At 29.2% G+C, this 26,415-nt stretch overlaps 3 protein-coding genes across 3 annotated transcripts; 1 reads left to right on the top strand and 2 right to left on the bottom strand.

Annotated features, from left to right (window-relative positions):
- The first annotated feature begins 8,942 nt into the window (after positions 1-8,942).
- Positions 8,943-10,901, top strand: LOC100799068 (uncharacterized). Its single transcript, XM_014765529.3, has 3 exons — positions 8,943-9,156; positions 10,455-10,533; positions 10,652-10,901. The coding sequence occupies exons 1-3, from the start codon at positions 9,005-9,007 to the stop codon at positions 10,838-10,840; spliced, it is 420 nt and encodes a 139-aa protein (XP_014621015.2). The 5' UTR covers positions 8,943-9,004; the 3' UTR covers positions 10,841-10,901.
- A 4,221-nt stretch (positions 10,902-15,122) lies between these two features.
- On the bottom strand, positions 15,123-15,905 carry LOC106795483 (uncharacterized). Its single transcript, XM_041008105.1, has one exon. The coding sequence runs from the start codon at positions 15,887-15,889 to the stop codon at positions 15,290-15,292; it is 600 nt and encodes a 199-aa protein (XP_040864039.1). The 5' UTR covers positions 15,890-15,905; the 3' UTR covers positions 15,123-15,289.
- A 3,128-nt stretch (positions 15,906-19,033) lies between these two features.
- On the bottom strand, positions 19,034-19,645 carry LOC100798016 (auxin-responsive protein SAUR32). The gene has a single exon (XM_014765819.3). It carries the CDS (start codon positions 19,532-19,534, stop codon positions 19,211-19,213), a length of 324 nt encoding a protein of 107 aa, XP_014621305.1. The 5' UTR covers positions 19,535-19,645; the 3' UTR covers positions 19,034-19,210.
- Positions 19,646-26,415: the final 6,770 nt, after the last annotated feature.

The following is a 26,415-nucleotide window of genomic DNA, read 5'->3' as shown; positions in this document are numbered from 1 at the left end:
ATAGAGTAGTGAGCTAGTTTTAGTCAATGAAAGCCATAGGTGAGTGTTTTTCTTTATTTTAAAGAAAAATTATTTGATAATTAACTCGAGATGGATATATCAAATATTATATTGACATTTGTTATTTTTTCCTTTATTTCTATCTAGATATAGTGTAACATTTATTATATATATATATATATATATATTATATACTACTTCCTTTTTATTTATTGTTCAAGGTTATTTTGTAATAAATTTTTTTATTAAAATAAAATAGTTGTTAAATTTCTTATTTTATTCTTTTCTCTTTCAACTTTATAGTAAATATATGTGTAAATTTGAATTAAAAATCAGAAAATAAGAAATTGTAATTGATAAGATTAATAGTAACTAATTGTTAGTTCATGTGTTTTTTTAACTCAAATCCTAGATTTTAGGCTTTTTAAGTAAGGTTTTAGATTTTAGATTTGCGGATGAAAATAACATAATTGGATGGAGAAATTTTAAATTATAAGAATTTCAAATACTTCAATTGAAATTCTTTTATTTTCAAAATTTTGTGTTTGGATAAAAAAAAATTAAAATTATGAGAATGAAAAAAATGAATAAAAAAAATATATAGTTATATGTGTTCCTCTATGCTCACACTCGATCGAGCTAAGAGAAGACAAGACTACAAGAATTTCAATTTCTCACCTTTTAGAAGAAAATTGAAATTCCAGATTTTTAGTTGTTTAAAATTTTGTTTTAAAATTCCAAAATTTTAAATTCTTCATAAAAACATCCAAATAATGAATTCTAAATTACAAAAATTCAAATTACCTGATAAATTACCATCCTCAGTCAAAATTCTCTATCCAAATGCAGGTGATCCATCTACATCAATATTATAATGAAAAAAATAAAAATATAATTAATATGATGCTAAACTTTACAATTATAAATAAGAACAAAATTTTCTTAAAACAATTAAAAAGGAAAAGACGGGGTATCATTTTTCTTTTTAGACTATACTAATATTTTTTAAATAATAATAAGAACTAAACTCTAAGTCTAACATTTCTAAAGTGTCTAACAAAAATAACAAAATCAAGTAGCTGAACAAACATCTGAAGTAACAAAAGATTATTTAAAGGGTGTGCTAGATTAAAATTTTAAAAGTTATTTTTAGCATAAGAAAATCTTATAAATTTTAAAAGATTTTGTTAGAATATAATAATTCTTAAAGATTTTTAAAAAATATTTATTATTTGAATCTTATAGTTTAGATTTTAATAGATTTATAATAAATGAGTTCATAAGATTTAAATTTTTTTATAAATTTATAAAATTTTAAAAATTTTCATAAATTTTTAAACAACATTCAAAATTAAATCATACCTTAAAAAGATCACATAAGAGGATAAATTTTGAGTATCAACAAGGATCTCAAGGCGTGTCAATTCCTCCGAGGACGTTACATTCACGAGGGAATTAATACATTGTAAATATGTGTCCAATGTTAAAAAAAAAACAAAATAACTAGAGATTTTTCAAATCCAATAAAAAAATGTTATACCATATTCAAAGCATTATTGTATCAAGCTAAAATATAATTTCAATACCCTATTTTTTAAAATTTATATTTTTAATCCTTGGTTTTTAAAATAAAGACATTTGGTCTTTTTATTTTTTAAAATTTATAATTTTAGTTCTCATATTTTAAAATAGAGATATTTAATCCTTCAATTTTATAAAATTCATAATTTTGATTCTTCTATCAAATTCAAAAATTATTATTTGATAAAAAAATAATCTGTTATAACTCAAATTTAGTAATGTGACATAATATTAGTTATTTAATTTATATCGTAGTTAAAATTAATATGTAAACATTCTAACACTTTTAGTTTTAAAAAAAGATTAAAATTGTAAATTTTATAGTGTGATTACTTTAACATTTAAGTGATTCTATTATGATCAAATTTCAGAATGTGATTATTTTAACATTTAAATTATGCGGTCATATAAACATTTGTTTGCACGGCTTCTTTTATCATTTAAATTATACGACAGAAGAACATGAAAAATTATGAAGATTATCATTGAAATCCCACTATCATATTTAACCTTTGTTTGAATGTGGGTTGTTGAAGGATATTAAGGTATTAAAGACTCAAATATGAGATCTTTGATTAAGTTGGATCAACCCAACACTAATTGATCCAAGTACATGTTAGTAATTCTTTTAGTTTTATAACAATTTCAAAATACATTAATATTGGACATCTATTGTATTAATTAGTTTTTTTTCCTGGGTAATCTCATTTATAAACAAAATAAACATAATATTATCCAAAATCCAAATGCTTTTAGCATCATAATAGTCTCAAAATACACAAACATTGGATGCTCATGAAACATCTTCTTACTTTTAGTGATATGTATTGTATTAGTTTGTTTTTCTTTTTCTTCTAATATCATTTATAAACAACTTAAACATAATATTGAGTTAAGATAAATAGTTACTTTTATAGTTTTTCTCAATTTCAATTTTTTTAATGCAATAAAGAGGACAAGAACCCTAAAATTATCTTAAATTTACCACATCAACATGTCAAAAAATATAAGTCATTCTATCTAGTTGCAACTACCCAACATAGTTCATGAAACTACTCAATTAGTTCTTAGGCATAAGGATATCTCCTTGAGAGGAGGTTAACCATGATGCAATCCTATCTCGCAAGGGGTCAAAATCATAAATAAACTTTTGAAAATATTTTATATTTCTAAGTCGTCAATTTTCACTAGTAATTCTATTAACAAATAAACCTTTAAGAATGAGACATAAATCCATTTTCAATGGTGAGTTCTTTTTAGCCGAACAAACAAATATAGTTTTCAACTTAAAAAAATTACTTAAGTATCAATAAAAATAGTGATAATAATCACAATAGTGATATCCATAATATAAAGAGTTTTATATAAATATTTTCTATAATAATTCTTATAGTCACAATTTTCATTAATAGTGTTTTTTTATAGTAATAGTTTTCGATAATAATTCTAATCATGTAATCTCTTATGAGTTCGATAATAACAAGCCAAGTGGATTGAATAAAAGTAGAGTTCATAGAAGAAATGGAGATTGAAGAGTTAAAGGTCCAGAGAAATGCAGAAAAGTAAATGAAATATAAATTCATTAAAAGTGAGATCAATACATACACTATGACCTTTGAATCAAGAGTCATTTTCAAGTGTCGCATTGTTGGTGTTTGAGGGTTTAAGTGGTAGTGATTCAATCTAACAAAAAATGGTTGTCTGAGGTCTTTATTTATAGACTTCTAATACTAACAGTCAAATTATATAATTTCGACATGTGTGTAATAGCTTACTAACTTCCTACGTCTAATGGCTCTAGTTGTTTTGTTTGATCTTCTATGAAAAAATGCTCGGTTGCTCCTTTTGAATTCAAATTCGAAATTTTCTCTTTTAGCTTATGAATGCATGTGTAGAATTAACCGTCAAAACCAACTTTTATCGAAAAAAAGGCTTTTGGGATAACTATCAAATTTTCAACTCTATCATTTTCGACAAAATCTAGACGCAACTAATATTTGTCAAAATTATTAATTTAGACAACTTATCTTTCAAAAACATCCTTTCCTCGTAACCACTTTTTATCGAAAGAATATTTCTGTAAGTAATACTTAATAAAATTTCCTATTATTCATTTTTATAAACTTCTATTGAAAATATATTTCGATAAACCTCTATCAAAAATATATTTCGACAAACTCTTGTCAAGAAGGTATTTCGAAAAATCTTTATCAAAAATATATTTTGACAAACCTCTATCGAAAATATATTTCGGTAAGATTAATGTAATAAGTGACTCCTATACTATTTTCGACAAGATTCTTTTCGAAAGCTATCCTTTTCTCTTGAAATTGACTTAATCGAAAATAACACTTCTACACTTAGAAAAATTTACTTAATAGAGATAACAAATGTCCCCCAAAAATGTTATGTTCAAGAATATATTTTTGAGAACATAAAATTTTTGTATCTTGTCATTTACTAAAGGTTATGTGCTCAAAATTTTCTTTTGTCAAACATGCTTTTTTTTCAAAATTTTTTAGCAATGTTTGGCAATTTTCATCATTCATTGCTTGTTTATGTCTTTTGAAGCCATTTGCTTTTCTTTTTCTTTCTTTCTTTCTTTTTTGCCGAAGTAGTTTTTTTCTCTATCCTTTTCAATTCGATCTTCTTTTTTGGCCATTATAGTTGTTTCATTCAAATTATTGCCCATATAGGCCAAAATTCGAGCGATAAAGCTGGAATATGTCTTAGGTGCTCATATTGAACCATTGTTGACCGAATCTTCAATGACCTTATGTATCAATGAAAATTCTCTTTTAGGACCTCTAGTAGTTCCTTCCTTGTCATGATCATGACTATTTCGATAATTCTTTTGAATTTTTGAAACAAATGCTTTTACTGCACACTTATTAAAAATTACACTACAACAAGAGAATATAATTACCTCTTTCTCCAAATCATTCTTCTTTGTAAGAAATTCTAGTAAGGTATCTCCTACAAGTGGAAACACATTTTCTTCTTTCTTTTCAAAATCTTCCCAAACCTGATTGACTTCATCCGTATATAAGGACAATTCGACTTTTATCTCATCAACAAAACCCCCACTATCAAAATTTGCATTTGTTATGCATAATTAGTTTGAACTTGAAAATGATTAGTGTCAAACTTGCATGGGCTTCTCTTCAAACTCCAACCTTCCTTCGTCAATAACTTTTTGAATCATGTCCTTGAAACGCAAACAACTATAGGTGCAATGTCTATAGACATTGTGATATTTGCAATATCTTTTTCCTTTTCTTTGATCAAACAACAACATTTTATGATTTTCACTCAAAGCAGTTTTTTTATCCTTTAACAAAACATCAAAGATTTTATTCGCTTTAGTGATATCAAAACTATATTTCGAATTAGAAAATTTATGTTTTTCTTATGGTTTCAACATTTGACAAACATAAGGATGACCAAACTTTAATTTTGCTAGATTAATTTCATTCTCCTCATTTTCAAAATCATTTTCCTGAAAATTCACAAAATTTTCAGTTTTGTTAAAAGTGTCAACATATGCCACTCTTTCTTTTCATTCATCCATGTCAAATTTGCAAATTCTTTCTTTCTTATATCTGATTTGTTCACTTCTTACTTTTTCTGTCAATTTGTCATACTCCTCATTTGTTGGTTTACTAATTTTTCACGAATTGGAAATTTTAGGCATGAAATAACCATTTTGACCAACTCATGTTTAGGAATATGAGTATAATATCTAGATTTCATTTTTCGAAAGTTATTCAAATAGTCATCTATTGATTCACTATTAAATCTTCCAATAGTTTCCAAATCAATCAAACTAACTCGTTTCTCCTCTAAAAAAATGTTCATGAAACAATATTTTAAGTTGTGTCTAAGTATATGACTAACTAAAATTTGGGGGCAAAGTTGTGAAGCAACTAAATGCGTTTTTCGTCAGAGAAGTACCAGGGAAATATTTCATTTTGAGAAATTCATCTATGACCAAATTACCACATTCAATCTGGTAACGAGCCACATGTTCAATAGTAGATTCTCTTAAATCTCTTGCAAATTTGAAAATTTTCAAAGTTTGTATCCTATTGGTAATTCTGCTTTTTAAAACATAATCAGGAAAAATAGATACAAAATAAGATTGATTCACATAACCTGTTTTGATACCATGCCTACTCAAGGCTTGTTCTACCATTAAGTTGATTTGTTATGGGTTTTGGATCATGTTTTGTTTTAACATTGCATTTTGAAACTTTTGTCCCCCAAGTATTTGGTTTCGTTGCATATTAAGCAAAATTTTATTTGTATTTTAATTCCTATTTACAATAGTGGGAGGTTGCACAACAAGAGGTTAAACCCCTTCATTTGGTTGTCCACCTTGATTACTATCAACATTTGACTAATCAATTTGGTCATTCAGCACATTTTGTTGCACGGGTTGATCATTTGTTAGAATTTCATGAATCATAGGTCTAACTACTGGTGGATTTATGGGAATGGCTAATGCATCCTCAATTCGATCCAAGATTCCATTAATTTGTTGATAACTTTCGTTTATAATTCTTAATAAAGGATTCAAAATTGGTGTCATGTGATTAGTCAAAGTATTGACCAATTTGTGATTGATTTGAACAATTTGTTTCTTAAATGCTGCTAAGGTTTTGTTTGATACCCTTGTTGAAATCATACTACTATCTCTTACCATTCTATCTTCAGAATTATATGCATGAACATGCCCCTCAAGTTCTAGATTTCTATTCATTCTTCAACTATGAAGAATCAAAGGAATAATGGGTTGGCTTTGGGGTATACTCATGTTTATTTGTGGAATATTCATATGAGGCATACCCCAAGGCCTTGAAGTTGAAAATGGTGGAGTGCTAGTATTTGTAATTACATTACTTTGAAGCAAAGTGGTTTTGCCAATAGTTGTTTGAATTTGTGGAATCATTAGATCTTCGCCTTTATTTGTTGTGTTGTTAGTCATTCTACCACTTCTTAATAACATGCAACTCTCCTTAAGACTTGTTCTTAAGATCAAAAGTTATGACAACTTAGTCTCACTGGGCGTGCCAATTAGTTAACCATAAAAATCCTAAATAGGTTTTTGAAAATACTTTATATATATCTAAGAAGTCAATTTTCACTAGTGATTCTATTAACAAATAAACCTTTAAGAGTGAGACATAGAATCTATTTTCAATTGTTAGTTCTTTTTAGTCGAACAAACAATTATAGTTTCAAATTTAAGAGAGTTGCCCAAGTATTGATGAAAATAGTGATAATAATCTCAACAATGACGACATCCGCAGTAAAAGGTTTTATATAAACATTTTCTCTAATAATCACAGATTTCGTTAGTAGTATTTTTTTGATAGTAATAGTTTTCAATAATAATTCTAATCATGCAACCTCTTAATGAATTTGAGAATAACAATCCAGGGGGAATGGATAAAAGAAGAGTTCAAAAAAGAAATGGAGATTGAAAAGAGATAAAGGTTCAAAGAAATGCTGAAAAGTAAACAAAACAAAAATTCATTAAAAATGGATAAATACATACACTGCAACCTTCGAACCGAGAGTCATTTTCAAGTGTTGCATTGTTGATGTTTGAGAATTTGAGTGGTAGTGATTCAATCCAACAAAAAATAGTTGTCGAAGGTCTTTATTTATAGACTTCTAATACTAACGGTCGAATTATATGATTTCGACATGTGTATAGTAACTTACTAACTTCCTACATCTAATGGCTCAAGTTGTTTTGTTTGAATTCGAATTCTAAATTCTTTCTGATGGCTTTTGAATGCACGTGCATAATTAACTGTCGAAACCAACTTTTAACGAAAAAAGACTTATAGGGGGATAACTGTCATATTTTTAACTCTTTCCTTTTCGACAAAATCCAAATGGAACTAATTTTCGTCAAAATTATTAATTTAGACAACTTTATTTTTCGATAAGATCCTTTCCTTGTAACCACTTTTTTATCGAAAGAATCTTTTTGTAAGTAATACTTAATAGGTTAAATTAGTCTGCAAGTCCTCATAGTATTACAAAATTTTTAATTAAGTCTCTATACTTTATTTTTTTAATTGAATCCCTATATTAATTTTAAATTTGTAATCAGGTCCCTATATTAATTTGCCGTAAGAAATCGGTTAAACTTGACAGAATATTCCATCATATACACATATGTAGATGTCAAGTGGTATTTTATGTCAGCCCAAATGGTTTTGCTGTTACATGTGGAATTATTCATGTTTTTGTAATTTTTTTTATCTAACACGCCTCAACACCCCCTATTTTTAATTTCCAACCCGTCCATTATTTCCGAAACCATAACCCAACCCTAAAATGTGGATTCCATATTTCCCAGATTGTAACCCCAATCCTATTGCGTAATTATTCTTTGATGTGTTTGTATTGTTGTTCGTACCTCCTTAATCACCTCTGTAGCAATTTGTGATTTAGGATTCACACCTTTGTAATCAACTTAGGTGTATTGGTTTAAGATTCACGTCTGCATGCGTGTATATGATGAAATATTTCATCAAACAAATTTCTCACGACAAATTAACATGAAGATCTGATTATAAATTTAAAATTATTATAGGGACCAATTAAAAAAATAAAGTATAGAGACCTAATAAAAAAATTTCTAATAATATGGAGACCTACCGACTAATTTAACCTACTTAATAAAATTTCCTATCATTCATTTTTGACAAACTTCTATTGAAAATATATTTTGACAAACCTTTATAAAAAATATATTTCAACAAACCTCAATCGAAAAATATTTCAATAAGATTAATGTAAAAGGTGGTTCTCATATTATTTTAGACAAGATTCTTTCCGAAAGCTAACTTTTTTTATTAGAAATTGACTTTATAAAAAAATAACACTTCTACACTTAAATTAATAGATAACAGAGGATCATCTACCAAACGAGAAAAATAGTCTTAGAGAACATTGCAGCACATGCTTTAGAAAATAGGTTTTTGGAATATGTTTAAATTTCAACAGTTTCATAAACTAAATTTCAGAAGTATTAAAATTGTAACATTTTCTGGAAATTAGTTTTCAGAATGTATTAAATACATATCGAAAATTGATTTCTGAAATATTTATTCATTGGCAAAAAAAATCATTCCAAAAATTAATTTTTTTCAACGGAATATTTTTATGAAAATAGAAAATATTTTCTTAAACCAAAAGCTCCATAAAAGGAGGTACATTGAACAGTTTGGGAGGGTTGCACCATTGCATTTTGGAAGCCCACAACAAAACACATAAAAATCCAAAAGAAAATGTAAAAACGACGTCGTGAAGGCGTGGGTTTATAATATATAGAGAGAGGAGTGGATAAGGGCAGAGTCTCTGGAAAGTGGGAAAGAAAGCAGAGGGATAGGAAGAAGGAAGAATGGAGAAGTATTTCGGAAACGCTTATCGTGGCGACCCGGGCGTGCCCCATTCGGACCCGGATCGCTTCGTCAACATATGGGTCGGATCCGCTGCCTTCGCTGTTCTCACATATTTCAATCCCTACATGTGGCAGCTCTCTAATCAGTTCAAGTACCACTCTCTTCCCCTCTTTTCAATTAAATCAAACTTGCCATATCTTTTTGCTAGGGTTTACTCATAGGATATAGGTTTTTAAAGAATTCAATCATATTTTATAGTGATATATTTGTACTCTTGTATATTTTTATGTGTCTGTGATAGCATTATATTTGTAGCATAAATTTTATGTATTGTGTTTAATTTCTGCGGTTGAGAAAATGCTTTTTGAAGTAGTATCTGTTAGCTTGTTATGGAACATTTTTGGTACTAAAATGAGGAACGGATAAATGCTGCTACTTTGATGGTGGGATTTGGTTTTTTTCCAAGTTGTAATTTAGCCCCAGTAAGTATATAGGGTGCGTGCATTGTTTAGTTTTTTTTTTAAACGGTAAATGCTAGTTTGTTAGAAATCTCACTGAGAGGGATTTGAACTTGACACCTCTTCCTCCTCCCTTTTCCCTTCACCCTTAGGTGTATGCAACAGTAATCATTAAGGAGCTTTATACTGCTGCGGAGTACATAGTTGCTTTGTAATGTATGTATTGCTTACATTTAATACGCAAGAATCTGCAGTGATATTTTGGGTTTGTTTGGATAAATTTCTCCAAAGGCACTTATAGGAGAAGAAAATAAGAAGAAAAATTGAGAGTTTCTCTTCAAGCTAAAATTAGCTTATGAATAAGCTAATTTGTACAAGTTCTCTTATATTCATTTCTCAAAAAATTGACTTTTAACTTATGCATAAGCTAATTTTAGCGTGTAGAGAATTTCTTTTCTTTTTTTCCTTCTCCTATAAGTGCTTATGGAATGGTTTATCCAAATAGGCCCTTGGTTCCAATGCCAGTATGCCACTTTCCTGTCGCATTATTTTCTTCAATATAAACAATGCAAACTTAAACTATGTAGGAGGGAAAAAGCCCCCAGTCCAATATGTTTCAATATAGCTACAAAGAAAGAATTTCATATTCATATCTTTTACATATAATGATGAGTTAAAAGGTGAAAATGGGTAGCTGGAATGTAATGTATGCTACTAGATTTCAACAGAAAGCTGAAGAAGAAAAAAGGGTCTCATCGCTTTATTACACATGTGTCTTTTGTGGAAGATAGAAGTATAGCTATTGTTTGCTTTAAGGTCAATTTGGTTCTTTCTTCATTTGTTTTCCTATTTCCTGCTTATGATATTTGAGTTGATTTGAAACTCTGCTTGCACCATTTCTCTCTTCTTTAGTTATGATTTAGCCTTTTGAAGCTTTCTTTTGCATCAACGGATTTTTACATTTCATATTCTAAGATCCTTTAATGTGCAGTTGGCATGACAAAGCAATGTTATATGAGCAATATCACTGGAAACAGGCAAGGAAGAAGAATCAGCCATATGAGTTCTTGGTATGCTATTTTACTCTATCTAATTTTTCTTGAGAGCTGATACTTTTGTTTTCTTCATGCTTTTTTTTTTTTAATATGAGGAACTAATTATCTGCTAAATAAAATTGTGTCGTTGCAGTGGAACAAGACCTGGGACAAGAACCACCGGGAACATTACTACTACAACTGGCCTTTTTTTTTCCCTTGGCCCCTTTTTTTTCCTTTTTTGGCAACTTTTTCCCTTTTTTTTTGGGGGGAAACCCGGGTTCCCCCCCCCCCCCCCCCCCCCCCCAATGCTTTCCTTGTGATCAGTTCCTTTTTTTTTTAAATAACTACACAATTTAGAAACGGTTAAGATAACAAATACAAGGATGCTTGGATGTTTTTCATGTTTAGGACGCACACTACCACCTCCACCATCAGGTGGCTCATTACCAGAGCCATTGCCATTCACAGAACCTCAGTCATCAAACTTTTATGTTTAAGAAAAATCAAAATGCATGCTATGCAATTAAAATAAAAATGGTTATAATTTGAATCAAAATAAGGGGACTCATGATCTGATATTAAAATATATTATATTATACTCATACGCCATTTCAACTAAAGAGGTGATACTCTGAGAATAAGAGGGAGAAGAGACTCAGGACATGGAGGCTGATGCTTGAATTGAAGCCATCTTAATTTTATTTTAAGTTCAGTCATTTAAATTTCATTTGTGTTTTTAGTTCTTGTGTTTTGGAAACTTTTAGTGATTGTTTTGGAGTTTTAATTTTGGATTGTGACTTTTATGAATGGTTTTGGATTTTAATGCATGTTTTAATTTCTTTTATGTGGTTGAGATGAGCATTAACACCATTGGATGAAATTTGATTCGATTATGCTCTTTCAATAAGAATTGTGTGCATGTGGTTGCACTCGTGAGTGATAGGAAGATTTATGGTGCACTTGATGGGTTACATTGTGTGGCATGGCTAGTTTTGATTCAAGAAAGTATGTTCATAGCCATGTGAGTTGAGTGTATCGTTGAAAATGAAGGAGTGGCACCATTGGTTGGTTTGTGCAATTGATTTTGCTTAATTCTCATACCTTACTGCTCTTTTCCCAATTAACTGGTGCACTACATTTGGTGTGCGCGTGTGACCCAACTCCCATCAAACATTTTTAAAAATTGCAGCTTTTTAACATGTTTTTGGTGACTTGCTACTCTTGATGGAAGAAGGATTACATTTCTTTGATTCACTCCATCTGACTCCATGTTGACATGTTTCAGCTGTTCCGTTTTTTTCATTGTCACAAATAATGAGGAATATAACATGGGATTGAACCTATCCAAAAGCACAATGGATTACTTTATAATCTTATGTTCATAAAAATGTTTGGTTGGTTTTTAGTAATTTAAACAAAATAAATTTGATTTAATTAAAAAATTGAAAAAAGTGGAAGTGAAAAAAGAAATATAGTAGAATGTAGTAGAAATAGGTAGTTCATGTAGAAATAACTTCCATTCCCATGGGAGATACCCACCACCACCCCTTATGGGAATAGAATCTGCTTGAAAGGGGAATGCAACTTTTCTGGGAATACAGCATAATTGAAAATATATTTCCATAACACATGAGAATCAAATATTCTCATACTCATATTTCTTGAAATGAAACATGGCGTGAAACAAAGCGCCTTTAAACATCGCTAGTTAGAGGATAAAATTAATATTATGCTGTTGCTATTCTTGCTCCTAATAAAGTGTATGCTGTCCAACTTTTCCCTAATTATTAAGTGAACGATTGACATATTACATGATTTTGTACCTATATAAAATTTCTTACTTTTTATTTTTATTTTCTACTTTCAGTTTCCAACGATTCTATGGTTGAAACCATGGGACAGAAAGAGCCCATTAATGAACATATATTGTGCTGGACTACTGCCCCAAAATATATTGAACGCTCCTGGATATTAAATATTAGCATGTCTCCCACCGTGGGAGAGTCTTTAACACCGTTAAGTGTAATTCTTTAAAATTTAATGGTTTACATTTTTTTTCTTTCTAGTTTTTTATCCTCTTTCTTCCTCTCTCACCATTGATTAACATTCCCTTCCACCAAAACTGAAACCAACAGACCTTCCTTCCACCTTTGTCAATGACGTCATAGAGGACAAAGTAGGCATTGTGGCTGAGCTTGAGGGTGAGGTCGCGTGGGTGGTGGGAGAGGGAGATGTTAAAGGGGTTGATGTTGGTGTGGTCGAAGATGACAACCTTGTTGTCAAACATTACCTACATGCATGGTAGAGATGCCTATGTTGCGTTGGAACTAAACTCAATCCCTCTTTTTTAGGTGTCCAACCAAAGTCTACGTACGGTTAGGGGTGGAAATGAGACAAGCCAAGCCTTACTAGGATTGAGCTCGGCCCGAGTTGAATACGTAAGGTTTGAGCTTGGCTCATTACCTGTCATAGGCTTTTTTTTAAGGCTCGGCTCGGCTTATATAAAAGCCTGGCTTGGCCCACGAACCTATTTAAAAGCCTGCTTAAAAACGTCTTTGATTAATTAACTATTTTAAAACCTAGTGAAATACTAACTAAAAAAAGAAACTTATAAAATTTCGTATAAATAATGTACAAATTAAAAAATAATTGATAAACAAAATCATATTGAATTCAAGTCGTTAAAGCACAAAGTATATTAAAAGAAAATAAAAAGAGCATAATATTAAAAAAAGTATGGATTAGAGATGATTTGCAGAAAATGAATTTTATTCTACGTAAACAGTATGCATGAACAGTAATAAAAACTGAAATTCTAAAATCCTAGAATTATTCTCCTCTCCAAAAAAGAACTCCCTAAATTAAAATCTTGGTGTTGTTATATAGGTCCTCAGCCCCAAAGCTTACAAATCTATTTTAAGTCCAAACTCATAAACGAAATAAAATATAATCTGGATAAGATAAGATAAGATGAGATGAAATAAAATCTGAATAAAATAAAATCTAGATAGAATAAAATCTAGATAAAATAAGATTTGATAAAATAAAGTTATTATTATTATTAGTTAAACAAGCCGGCTTATCAAGTTTAACAAACTTTTTTTATGGTTTGAACTTAGCCTTTTTATCTAAAAAAGTTTTTTAAAAAACTTGAGCTTGACCTTTATAGTAAACAAGTCAAGTCGAGCCGAAGGTCCTCGACAAGCTGCTCGGCTCATTTCCACCCCTACTTACGGTACATTAAATGCACCTTGCATGCGTAGTGGAAAAAATTTACTAGCCGCATTTAGATGTGTAGCTAGAGGTGTAGATAAATTTTGAAAAAATATTTTACGGAGCATGCTTTTGTTGAAAAGCTTGGCAAAAGTTCACACTTCTTTAAGAGTGATTCTCACGGGAAATTTTATATTGTATCTCTTGTGTGAAAGAAAATGAAAAATATTATAATATTTTTTAATATAGTAAAATGTTTTTTGGAGTTTGTCATGTGATTTTTTCCTTGATATGGAGGATTTTTCACGTTAAATATTGGTATTTATTTATTATTATTATTATTATTGGTGTTCATTTTATTACTTCTGCTGTGCCGCAATATTCAATTTTAATTTATACTCATGTTTGGCTTGTTGAGTCCAACATTCTTGTCGTGCCTGTTCCCTCTTGTATGGTGATGTGGGAGAAGATGGCGAGGTGAAGGGGAAGGAGGAAAGATGGGGCATTTTTTTATATCTTGAACTTCATTGGGGGTTATTGGGGTGAAGAGGCTTCATCTTCTTTCGTGTAAGGTTGGGGTCGGGGTGAGGTTTCTGTGGGTGGGTGGGGAGGGACAAATCGGGAAAGAAGGAGAAAGAAAAAGAAAAAAAAAATGGACCGGACCATTGGATTTTAAATCATTACATTTAATAGTGTTAAAAGACTCTCCACGGTGAACAACAAGCTATGGTTTCCCACCACCAATTGTTCAACTTGGTGATGCCAAAGACTTGAAGCAGCCACGAACAAGAGAGCTGGAAATTTTATGGTTCTTAGTTGACTTAAGTTTCTTTATTCCTTGATGTAACCTTCATAAATCTTGAGAGAAGAAGAAAACATATAATTATATGATTTGGTATATCAAGCATCATAATAACTTGAGTTATTTATTGACACCAATAGGATTTTTATTATGCCAAAAGTAAGCTAATAAAGTTAAAGAAAAAAGGTTATGCATTATGCAAAATAATTTATATAATCATTTATTCACAAAACTATCATTTATAATAATTTATTGATTTTTATAATAATTATCATTAACCGTAATTATTAATTAATTGATTATATAAAATTTTTAACAATAAAATTTATCTACTTATTAAATTCATATTAATTGTTTTGATTGTCTGACATACCCACTTAATTAAATTATTTTTTATTTTTTTTATAAGCAGATGTTAGATTTAACATCTTTGTTAGAAGTTTAGTTTTATTAGTAGAGGAAATCAAATTTAAAATCTTTTTTTCTTTTCTTTTAACTATTTAATTCACATTATATTTTTACTTAATTAAATTACTTAAAAATAACCCACTAAATTATATAAATTAGAAAATAAAAATTTCAAATAATATCTACATACACATCTTCAAAGAACCAATGGGACCAGCTTAGTGATATTAAGAATTGAGTAATGTACCTGAGGTATGAGGTGATAAGTTATAACATTAGTGAGATCATTATAAAAAAAAGTACACGTCTTCAACCCAAAAGAAGAAGAAAAGAAACTTTACTATAGAAGTTAAAACCTCATATAGATCATAGGAACTTGGGAAAATAAATATCCCTTCCTGCACCTTTGATGTTGTCCGGTATCACTCTCCAACCATCTAAGATTTTCTGTAATTCTTGAGGCCGACAAGGAACTGCTAGAGTTCCCTGCTGTTTGAAGCCATACTCTTCTCCAGCTTGATCCAACAGTCCCAAGAATGCAGGATTTGCCAAGTAGTCTAACTCAACAACAAACCTTTTGATTTCTCCATCTTTGATTGCAACAACTGCAAAATATCCCTTACTAACATCATCTGGCACAACATTTGTTGTGGTTTCCACTTGATTTTCATTGAAGTAGCTGAGTTCAGGCTTTTTGGGCACAATTAGTGAGAGACCCTTTTCAATCTTCTCAACAAAAGACCTAATCATCTTGAAATCGAAGACTGAACAATGCGAATTTCTTCGTGATAAAGTTTGCAAAGTTTGAGATTGGGTGTCTTTGGGTAGAGATTGGCTATTTATATTGAGATGATGAAGAAACATCCACGAAATTTCTTGACCGTGTGAGAACCTTGCACGCTTGCTTGTGGCTCTTGCCATACATACATTGCGTTCATGATTAATGACATTATTTGGACAGGTCATTGGTCAAAATCTTAAATCATAAAATCAATAACATTATGGCCCCCTCTGTTTTCTTAGGAGTTGGCGACTTGGCGGTGATATAATATTACTAAGGATAAATTAAATAAGTTTGGTTTTTTTCTTTGTCTGAATTATTTAGGTTTGGTTTAATTATTTTAACTTCATACATATACGCGTGTCCTCTAGATTTGCGTCCTTTGCCGTTAGCTTCAAGGTGTCGTTTTTAGACTGTTGCTTCCTGTAAACTTAATTGACCGCAGTCTGTCATGCAAAAATCTTTCATTTTACAGTATGGATAAATATAGAGACAAATTAACTTATTTTTCTTTTATTATATTATTAGTACGAAATAATTCCCATTCAAAATAGTAATCAAACTTCTTCATATTTAAAGTGGATACATGTGAATATTTTTATTTTAATATGATTTATTTTATACCTAAACTAAGATTTGAATGATAAATCATTTAATTAAGGAAAAATTAATAATTAAATCAATAGGCTTTTACCTTGTTATAATATTTTAAAATTTAATTTTAGTTTCTAAATTTTTTTTAATACTTTTATAGTTTCTATATTTATAAAAAAATAATATAATTTTAGTTCCTCTTTAGAACTAAAAACACGTGTTTAGTAAAAACTAAAAACGTATTATGTTTTTACAGAGTAAACCGAATTTCAAAATATATTAGAGTAAAAAACATATTTTATTTTAAAATTATTTTAAAAGTTTATTGTATGGACTATACTATTTTTATATTTATTAGGTATCATCATCCACGGCAATGCAGAGTGAATGGGTTCTACGGCAAAACGCTTATTACGAGTACGCAGCAACGGTGTTACCCTTGGACTTGGTATCTGAAAACGGAAAAGAAGAACCTACATCCTATTCAGGGTACATGGGATGGAATCATGGAACCGAGAAGCGGGTAGAAAAAAGAAAAATTACGATGAGAAAGAAAAATATAAATAAAAGGAAAATAACTTGAAAAAAAAATATATTAATCATATTTTTCTTATAAACAATTAAGAAAATAATATTATAGGGTCATCATTCTTTATATTTAAATTAAAATTGAATTCAAGAATTCAGTTATATAGAAAAAAAATAGAAATTTATATAACTGTATGGATAGTTATCAAATTCTCAAGTTAATTTATTAATTTTTATGAATTTATAAATTCACTTACTCTTAGCAAATTGACATGCGTGCAAATTTTTTTTTTGATAGACTTTGAATAGAATCGGTAAATTTTATGTAAATTAGGTAGACTTTCAAGTTTATCATTAAGTCACTAAATTAAAAAAATTAGACCAAAATATAAATTATTTTGTGTTATATTTTGCGAGTTTAGGGTTGAACATACATTCATTTGTTATATTGTTTTTGAATAAAAAAATTCTCACCTCCAACAACATCAAACTCTTTTTTCAACAATATCAAACCTTCTATGGGAATGTACTATCACTACTATCACTTTCACAAATTATTATCTAGTTGTGATATATTATTAGACTTATTATTTAAGTAGTGTGAAATTTATGATTTATTATTTTGCTTTATTAATTTGTTGAAATATTTAATTGATATATTATTTATATATATTTTATTATTATTTTTATTTAAACACGAGTCTGTTAAGTTTATGGAGCTCTCATTAGTTTAAGTAAATTCTCATTTGATAAACTTGACAAAGATTAATTCCTCTCACATTCTATCTTTTTACTAAATTTGTTTCGTGTGCAAAAATTATAGTTAGAATTTTATTCTAAAACTCCAAATTTTTATAATTATTGAAGATATAGATAAATTATTATTATTATAGTCAAGTCATTTAAATTATAATAATAATAATAATTAAAAACTAAAGTTATAACACCTCAAAATATTTTTATCCATACAATAAAATTAAAATTTATATAAAAATATCATATAAATATATTTATTATTATCGTTTTATATTTTTCGGTTACTCATCAAAATAATTTAATCAAATACTCACATTAAATAAATTAATTTAAAAACTTGTAGTTACCGATTAACTTTTTAACTATTCTCCGGAACATATTTTAAATCAATATTATTTTAGTGTTTGAAAGTGTATATAATATTATCATACTAATTCTTGAAATTAAGAAAATATTTAATAAATCCCTTGAAAGTATGGGTGTAATTGAGTTAGGTTGAGTGGGATTTGGTTTAAGAACCATCCCAAACAAACATAATTGGGTTGGGTTTATTTTTTTTGTTGGGCCCTGTTATTAGCACCGTTTCAGCTGCTGTTTAAACCCTCCGACCCAGTAAAAGACCTTCCTACACTCCATCTTCCGCCTACCCCATCCCCCCTTAAAACAACTCCACGTAATAGAACCCCCCATATCTCACAATTTATTTCCATTTCCCTCTCCCTCTTAGGCAGGCTTTTGTTCCATTTTCTATTACCGTAGTTTAGCATTTCGCTCTACTCCTCCGCATCTCCCTCTCTAGCGAAGCTTCTTTTTTCCTTTTTTTTTTCGATTCAAAAATCGCAGTTTTTTCATTATAGTATGTCATGGAGATTATATATTAGACATGTTGGACAAGTCAACTGAAGAGAGCACGAACTAGGTCCACCTCGAGCTCAACAAATTCCACTGACATTAACTTCTACTTAAATTGTAGGCAGCATAAGAGAAGAGACAAGCTACCATGGCTGAGGATGTAGAGCAAGTGTATTTGGTTAAGCTATATAGTATTAGTATCTGATATATAGCTGTACATAGAGATAGCTGGTTAAGAAGAATCAAACATCTTTGAATCAGTGTAGTAAAGAAATTAAAGTGAAAAAAAGTAATGGTGTGTAGCAACAAGTCAATTCGTCAATGGCAAATACCCCTCATTTTGTTTGCCAACTGCATATTGATCAAGTATTTCTCCACAACATTATCTGAAATTTGTTCCTACAAGGGTCTTTCTGAATTTTTTTGCTTTAATTTATATTTTGTTATTAAATGCCTAAAATTTAAGAGAATAATGTTTCTGCTTGAGTATTCTGCAGAGGGCTTGGATCCCTTGGATAGAACATGTTGCACGGATATTCCTATGCATAATCTCTTTGGGTAAGTCGATCATACTCATAAATTAGAATATGTGTAACTTATTTTAGAGAAATAATTGTTTATTTTGTAAGTTTTTCAAAAGAAATAATTTGCTTCCAAGTGTGCATTAAATCAAAGAAATTGTTAAAGCAAATAAATTGACTAAAGAATGCAAAGAATCATCAACAACTTAAGTAGAATCCTCCAAAAGTATCCCTGCAGCTTTGCTGCTTCTCTGCTTACATTCTGCAACCATCTAGAATTTTCTGTAACTCTTGTGGCTGACAAGGGATTGCAAGAGCTCCCTTTTGCCTGAAACCAAACTCTTCCTCAGCTTGATCTAGCAGTCCCAAGAAACCAGGATCAGTCAAGTAATGTAAGCCAACAACGAACCTTTTGGATTCTCCACCCTTTGTTGCAAGAACAGCAAAATATCCTTCCCTAACATCATCTGGCACCACACTTGTGGTTGTGGCTTCACTCAAGTAGTTCAGTGAAGGCCTTCTGTGAACAAAGTGTGAAACACCCCTTTCTATCTTCCCAACAAAAGTCCTAAGTGTCATCTTCAACTCTAAATAATGCTAGTTTTTTTTTTCTTCTTGAAGGGATATATTTAGTTTAGTGAATTGATAGTGATTGAAAGCTTCTAATAAGTTTTGAGCTTGGGGACTCTACATGATGAGTTTGTCTATTTATACTTAGAAGATCGAGCACGCTGAAAACACACGAAAAATCATGATTGTAGGTGAGAGGCCACTAACATGTGGCAGGTGTGTGTGTAACCCTTACAGATACATTGCATGATTTTGACAGGTCAATTATTCATTCCTCATACGCGCTAAGCAGGTTTTATCGTTAAAGGAGGGTCAATAATTTGTTGTCCCTATGTCTTACTGTTACTGTAAAATATTAATATATGATTGTCTATGCAATCCGGCAATGTGCATGGTTTTCTTCTTGAAGTGAAGGTTGCTAACAACCAAAACTTTTGGATTGGCCCATAAACGAATTTTGATTGCCTGATGATTTCTTTGTGTATAGGGACTCTTCTACACTTATTCTTATGTGCAAGATTTTGATTGACTTGAGCTGAATATTGTTTGTCAGAACTAGTCCTAAATCAAGTTCAAAGTCTCTGCAGATTTGGTAGATGGAACCTTGATTGCTTGCTTTGTACATGTGAAATGTGCAGGGAGGGTACAAAGACATTGACGGTTTGTTATGGCTGTCGGTGCAACATAAATTTTAGGCGTACACATATAAACTTAAAAAAAGTTATGTATATGTATTTTTTTTAATCTTTAACTATTTACATATATAAACACTTTTCTTATGAGACATATGTATTTTTTGTTTTGTTTTCAACATTTAAAATGAGATTTAATAATTTGTATTTATTGAAGTTGGATACATATCCATTTCACAAATTCCGATGGTAAACAACGTTATGATTAATTGGAAAAAGATCACAACATTTTACAAATTAAGACATCAAATTCAATATTTTAATAATAAGATAAAATTAAATAAATTAAATAAAGAAGGGTATAAGTAGGTTTGTTTGGTTTGGATTGAATAAAATCTTTGATTTAACTCGATCAAATTTAAATGAGTTGTTTTGAATCGATTTTTTAAAAAAAGAAAATTAAAACCTTAACCAACCCATTTGTCAGAATGAGTTGAGTCATCATATCAAATCATTAAAATTTATATTTTATTTTAAAATTAATATTTTTTATAAGTTAAAACTTTTATTAAATGAAACACAAAATTCATTACTTATAATAATTATTATGTGTAATCAAATAGTAAAAGAAAACATCATGGAAGAAATTACATTGTTATCATTATCATAAAATAGGCTAACATACTATTTCAAGCATAATTTAAAAATTAAAATATAATAAACAAGTTCAAACATTACTCCCATGAAACCTAAAAATCCAAAAATTAAAACTATTACAACATAGTTTAAAAATTTCAATATTTTTAAGTAGTAAAATGAGTAGTGCAAATAAAACTTTAACTACATTTAAAATAGTTTAAAACAAATTAAAAAGCAAAATGAATGTTTTACAACTAGTTAAAAGTTAAAATTTTAATTTCACGTATGTGACTGAATGAAATGGTGAGAACTAAGAAAAGAAGAGACAATCTCATTTTTAATTACTAAGTTTGATAATAATAGTAATTAATTTTTATAAATTTAAAAATATATAATAATAATAATTTAATACAAATTAATGGATTAATGGGTCTAGTATTAAAACCTGTGATCCAACCAAAAACTCTATGAATTTAAATAGATTGAATTTGATTTGGCTCAAACAAAAAAATATTCAATCCAAATTATTTGGATTAATTTAAATCAATTTAAATTTATAAATGACTCATACCCATAAATACCCCAAAAATACAGGAATAATGATTTAGCGTTAGATTAATGGATATCGGGTATTAAACCGTTTCACTTTTTGGTAAACATTAAAGCTTTGTACTTACATCACTTAATAACTTTTTTTTTCTTTTCTATATTATATTAAATTTCACGTAATTTAAACATTCATTGGTATTTATTTTATGAAATAAATACTCATTGGTTCAATATTTAGAAATCAACATTTACTTATATTTTAAATAATATATTACCCATAAAAAAGCAGTGCGACGACGTAACAACTAGTTCGTTGTTTGCATGGAATTTTATAAATTTGATATACTTTATAAAAACTTAATTTCAATTCAATAATGATTGAATTAGTTCCTTCTATGATTTGCAAAAAATAATAATTTCAGTTCAATGGATCTTTTGAATTAGGAATCCAAAAGATTTTAAAAGATTTTTTTATACAAAACTATTTTGTGATATTTAATAAATATTATTACAACTTTTTAAGGATTGTAATAAAATTTATTGGTATTTATTAAAATTTTTTTACAGCTTATAAAAAGTCTTAAAAAATAATATATATATATATATATATATATAAAATCGAATTATTTTATTAGAAGACATAAGAACTACAAATTTGAATTGTACTATTAAACATGAATATTTAATGTTAGTTAATAATCACATAACCGCTTAAGAAGGTCACCCACATACACACACTCGCACCGGCGGCACACACACACCATTGCACACTTGTAATGGGCTCAAATGGCTCCTTGGCCCAAAACGGATTTGGGTCTGAAGGTCCGCTATTCCTTAGATTTTAGTGAGATAGTGTCATACGATTCGAGTAGTACGAAATATAAAAGAATGTACCAATACCCTCCAAAATGTGAGGGTGAGAAAGGATAGTTCTTATATACTTATTTTTTTTATCTCTCTCTCTTTTAAGGTTATTTTGTAAAAATAAAAAATGTAATAAATTTCCTTGATTATAATAAAATAATTGTAAATTTTTCTATTTTATCCCTTTTTCTTTTTCACCCCGTAATAAACCCTTATGTAAGTTGATTAAATATTAAGAAAGAAGTAAATGTATATATATAATTGAAAAGAAAATAATTAATGTAATTTTGAATTTTATAAACGACTGATAAATAGTAACACAAGTTATCCAAAATGTATTATGTTAAACCATAAAGAACATTAGTCTACATGTTTGTGACATTCAACGAACCGTTACAGGAAACTTATCCAAAATGTATTCATCTTTGGTACTTTTCTTCCTTTCACTACAAGAAAATAGGTAAATCATGAATGACAAATCAGTCGTTATCTTAGACAAATCAATTGCTATGATAAGCAAATCAACCACTATTTAGATCTACGACTAATTTAGCAACTAATCATGCTATGTTGCTATAACTTTGGTCGCTAGTTGTAGCAACAAATTCAAAGACTAATTTGGACAAATTATAAATTATATTTTCCATCACTAAATAGTCGTAGTTTGACACCAACTTTTGTTGGTTGCTATTTAACATTTTTTTAGTAGTGTTTGTTTGTCTTAAATCTTATCTAGCTCATGATTTTTATTAAATCAGCCAAATAAATTTTTTATTACCTTTCTAGTAGTGTTTCTTTAAATATTTTATCTTTTTTTATAAGATTCTTTTTAAGCTGTCTTTTGTATTAATAAATTTTTACTAATATACCCTCAATTACTTTATGATAAATGCTATGGATTACTAATGAGATAAATTCATTCTCTCTTACAAGAATTTGACAAGATAACTAACACACTGAATTAATTAAATAGAAAGTGCAATGATAATCACCACAACTATGGAAGCCCCTAAAAATTGGTGTTAAGAGTTGCTAACCATGATCATGGTCACCTAACCACAGTTGTGGTCACCTTCCATAATTAAGTTCATGTGAATAAGATTAGTTAGGGAAAAATTGAAGGACCACGATTGTGGTTAGGTTAACACCAATGTCAGACTATTTATAAAAATTATAAATAAGGATTGAGTGTCTCTTTTTTTTTACATCTTTTCACTTTTATTTACAATTTTGAGTGTTCTCAGAGAGGAAGAGGCCTTGTGGAGATGGTTTTAGTTGTAGAGGGATGTAGATATCATCCTTTTCCCCCCTTTGTAACCTTTATGTCTCTATTTGAGTTATTTGGCTTATTCAGAACCACGAGATACTACTTTCTTTTAGCTCAAGATTGTGATGTAACAGTACCATGTGTCCCTGGTTCTAATTTTTAATAAAATTCCTTGATGTTATTTAGTAGATTGAATCTCTCCTTTGCTTTTATTGCTTTTAGAACTTATCACTCTTTATCTTGGTTAATTGCTTGTCTACGATCAATTGCCTATAATTCATTAACTAAACTGAGTTGGATTCATACAATTTGTATGATCAAACTTATTGTGTGGATTTCTAGCGGACTAATCTATTTTAATCAACTTCTCAAAGTTTATTGTTTGTCTTAATTTAATTCATCTATGATCAATTGAGGGTTAAATGAGGAGAAACAATGCAATTGTTAACTATGGCCAAATGTTAATTTAAGAAGCGCAAGCAATTGAACTTGTTTTAGAAATTTATTAGAGCTAGAATTCGGGGACATGGGTACATGTGAGTTACAATCCTAGACTGTGTCATAAAACTTGTTCTCACACTAAACTTTCTGCTCTAACACTTATTTTCTTAACAAAACAATTGATCAAACTTTCTTCAAAATTATTTTAAACTCTAATTGCTCAGTTCTCTATGAAATTAATAATTACCCTAACTATGTGGGGGTATTCTTTTGCACATCAATACTAACTAAATTAACCAACTTTATTAAATGAAATGAAATAATTAACTAACAAGTTCTTGATTCAAGTAAAACTAGGTTCAGTTCTCTTAAACAAGATTTTGGGTTCGAATCTTGTGAATGAAAAAAATATAATTGGATGAGAAGACCGCAATAAAGATGGTCAATCAGATTTTTTAATAAAGATTAATCATCAATAAAATTAATGGATATACTTCACACCAATAATATGGTTAATCAAGATATAAATTAATATAAAAAGTCATATATTATTTAGAGACAACTATTAGTAAAAGGGTACCCAAACCCTGAGAATGCGGGGAATCACTGGAGCTCCCTTCTATTTGAAACCGTGTTCTTCCTTTGCCCGTAATCCCAAAAGCTAAGTGGCAGTAAAATAATGTAATATGGTTTCTTGGCTCTTATTAGCAATAACTACAATTGTTAGTGAGGATTAAAGTAAATAGTTGAATCTATAACTATTAATTACCTCAGTGTTAATTAAAAAAAAAATACAAACAAAACAACCGATAGTTTTATGATTCCAGTCGAAATCTCTTGATTTGTCAACGCAACATTCATAATTATCTCTAAATAGGGATTACAAATATAATTTTGTGGGAATAAAATATATTATTTTATTCCATGAAAACCTACAGTATTATCACATTAAACATCTTTAAAAGTAAAAAAAATTTAAATAAGTGTTATTTGATTCACCGGTCTTTCAATCCACTTATATATTATTTAAGTTGTTTATTTTTATTTATTATAACGCTTCAATAAATATGAGACTTTGTTACATATATATTACTCAACTTACTTACTTATAGTGTGAGACTTTATCTTTACATTTAAGCTCAGAATAATCTCTTTCTCAAATAAATTTTTCAAGTGAATCTTGAGGAAGGGATATTATGTGAAAAAAACTTATACTTTTAATTTTTCAACATGGACCAAATTAAAGTGACAATTAATAGATGAAACAATTATAAATTTCAGGACTTATTTAGGATTTCTTAATTCTATAGAATAACGTGTGACAATGCATTACACTCTAAAAAGACCAAAATGCTGCTTTACTCATTACTTATCATTGACTTCACTAAAATTCTCATTATGTTGAACTATGTCAATATATAAAAGTATCTCTGTCAAAATTGTTGCACTATGCAGTTGATGATCATTTTTCAAGTAGCCCGCCGAATTAATGAAGGTGATCTCCACGGGGCAAAGACTGAGAAACCATTAATTGTACGTATTGCCAAAGATATTAAGGTAAGACTATAAGCATATTGATGTTAATTTGTATTCTAATAAGTATGAGTTTCTTTCAAGGATGGGTTTAGTGATTTAGCGATTTTGAAAGCTAGCTACTTAAGTTGGAGAAACATTCACGAAATTTATGAGAGGCAGTGTGGAGCCTCATCAGTGAGAAACAGTGCAAGTTAATGCAGCAGCTTTTGAGAGTCCTTTTCGAAGCTCTGGACTCATGGAGACAGTAGGCGTGTGTACCCGGTACGTGGTGTTTGTGAGGGGGTCATACTCATCGGTGCATTATTTTTGGTACCTCGAGGGAATTTATATAAATCAATGATCCAAGTGTCGGCAAAATGTATCGGGTGAAATGTTGCTATTGAACTTTGCATGATTTTCTTTTGTTCTCTACGTTGATTCAATTTATCTGATTCATTCCCTTTGCTTGATTTCAATGGTTGATTTGGTAAAACCAGGTCTGCTAACAGGTGAAAATTTTCGCATTTGTTCATGGTGTTTGCATAATGGATTTAAATTCGTGGTAGGAATTGAATCTGCTGTTTTCACGAGATAGGAATATTCTTCAATACAATCTTTTGTTCAATTAATTTTCCTTTTAAAACAATAACTGATACGTGATATCATAAAAAATAAATAATTGAACATGACTTTTACTTGTTAATGACCTGTGTGGTTTAAATATTTCATGTAAAAGTCGGGATCATCGCACTCATGTATTGCTGAAGATCTCACATTAAAAATGACATAACTAACATAATGTATACAAGAAGATAACTCTCATGAAACTTATTTTTGAGGTTAAGTTAAATTTAAATTTAAATTCTAAGATGATAATTTTTAAAATAATATCAAAATTTATCTTAATAGTTGTGGGGCCTATTCGATCATTCCTTATGAATTGGTTATCAAATCAATTACACATGTTCATTTTTATAAATGTC

This window comes from Glycine max, chromosome 13, assembly GCF_000004515.6.
Source record: "Glycine max cultivar Williams 82 chromosome 13, Glycine_max_v4.0, whole genome shotgun sequence".
Taxonomy (NCBI): Eukaryota; Viridiplantae; Streptophyta; class Magnoliopsida; order Fabales; family Fabaceae; genus Glycine; species Glycine max.
This window is presented reverse-complemented; position numbering and strand designations above follow the sequence as displayed.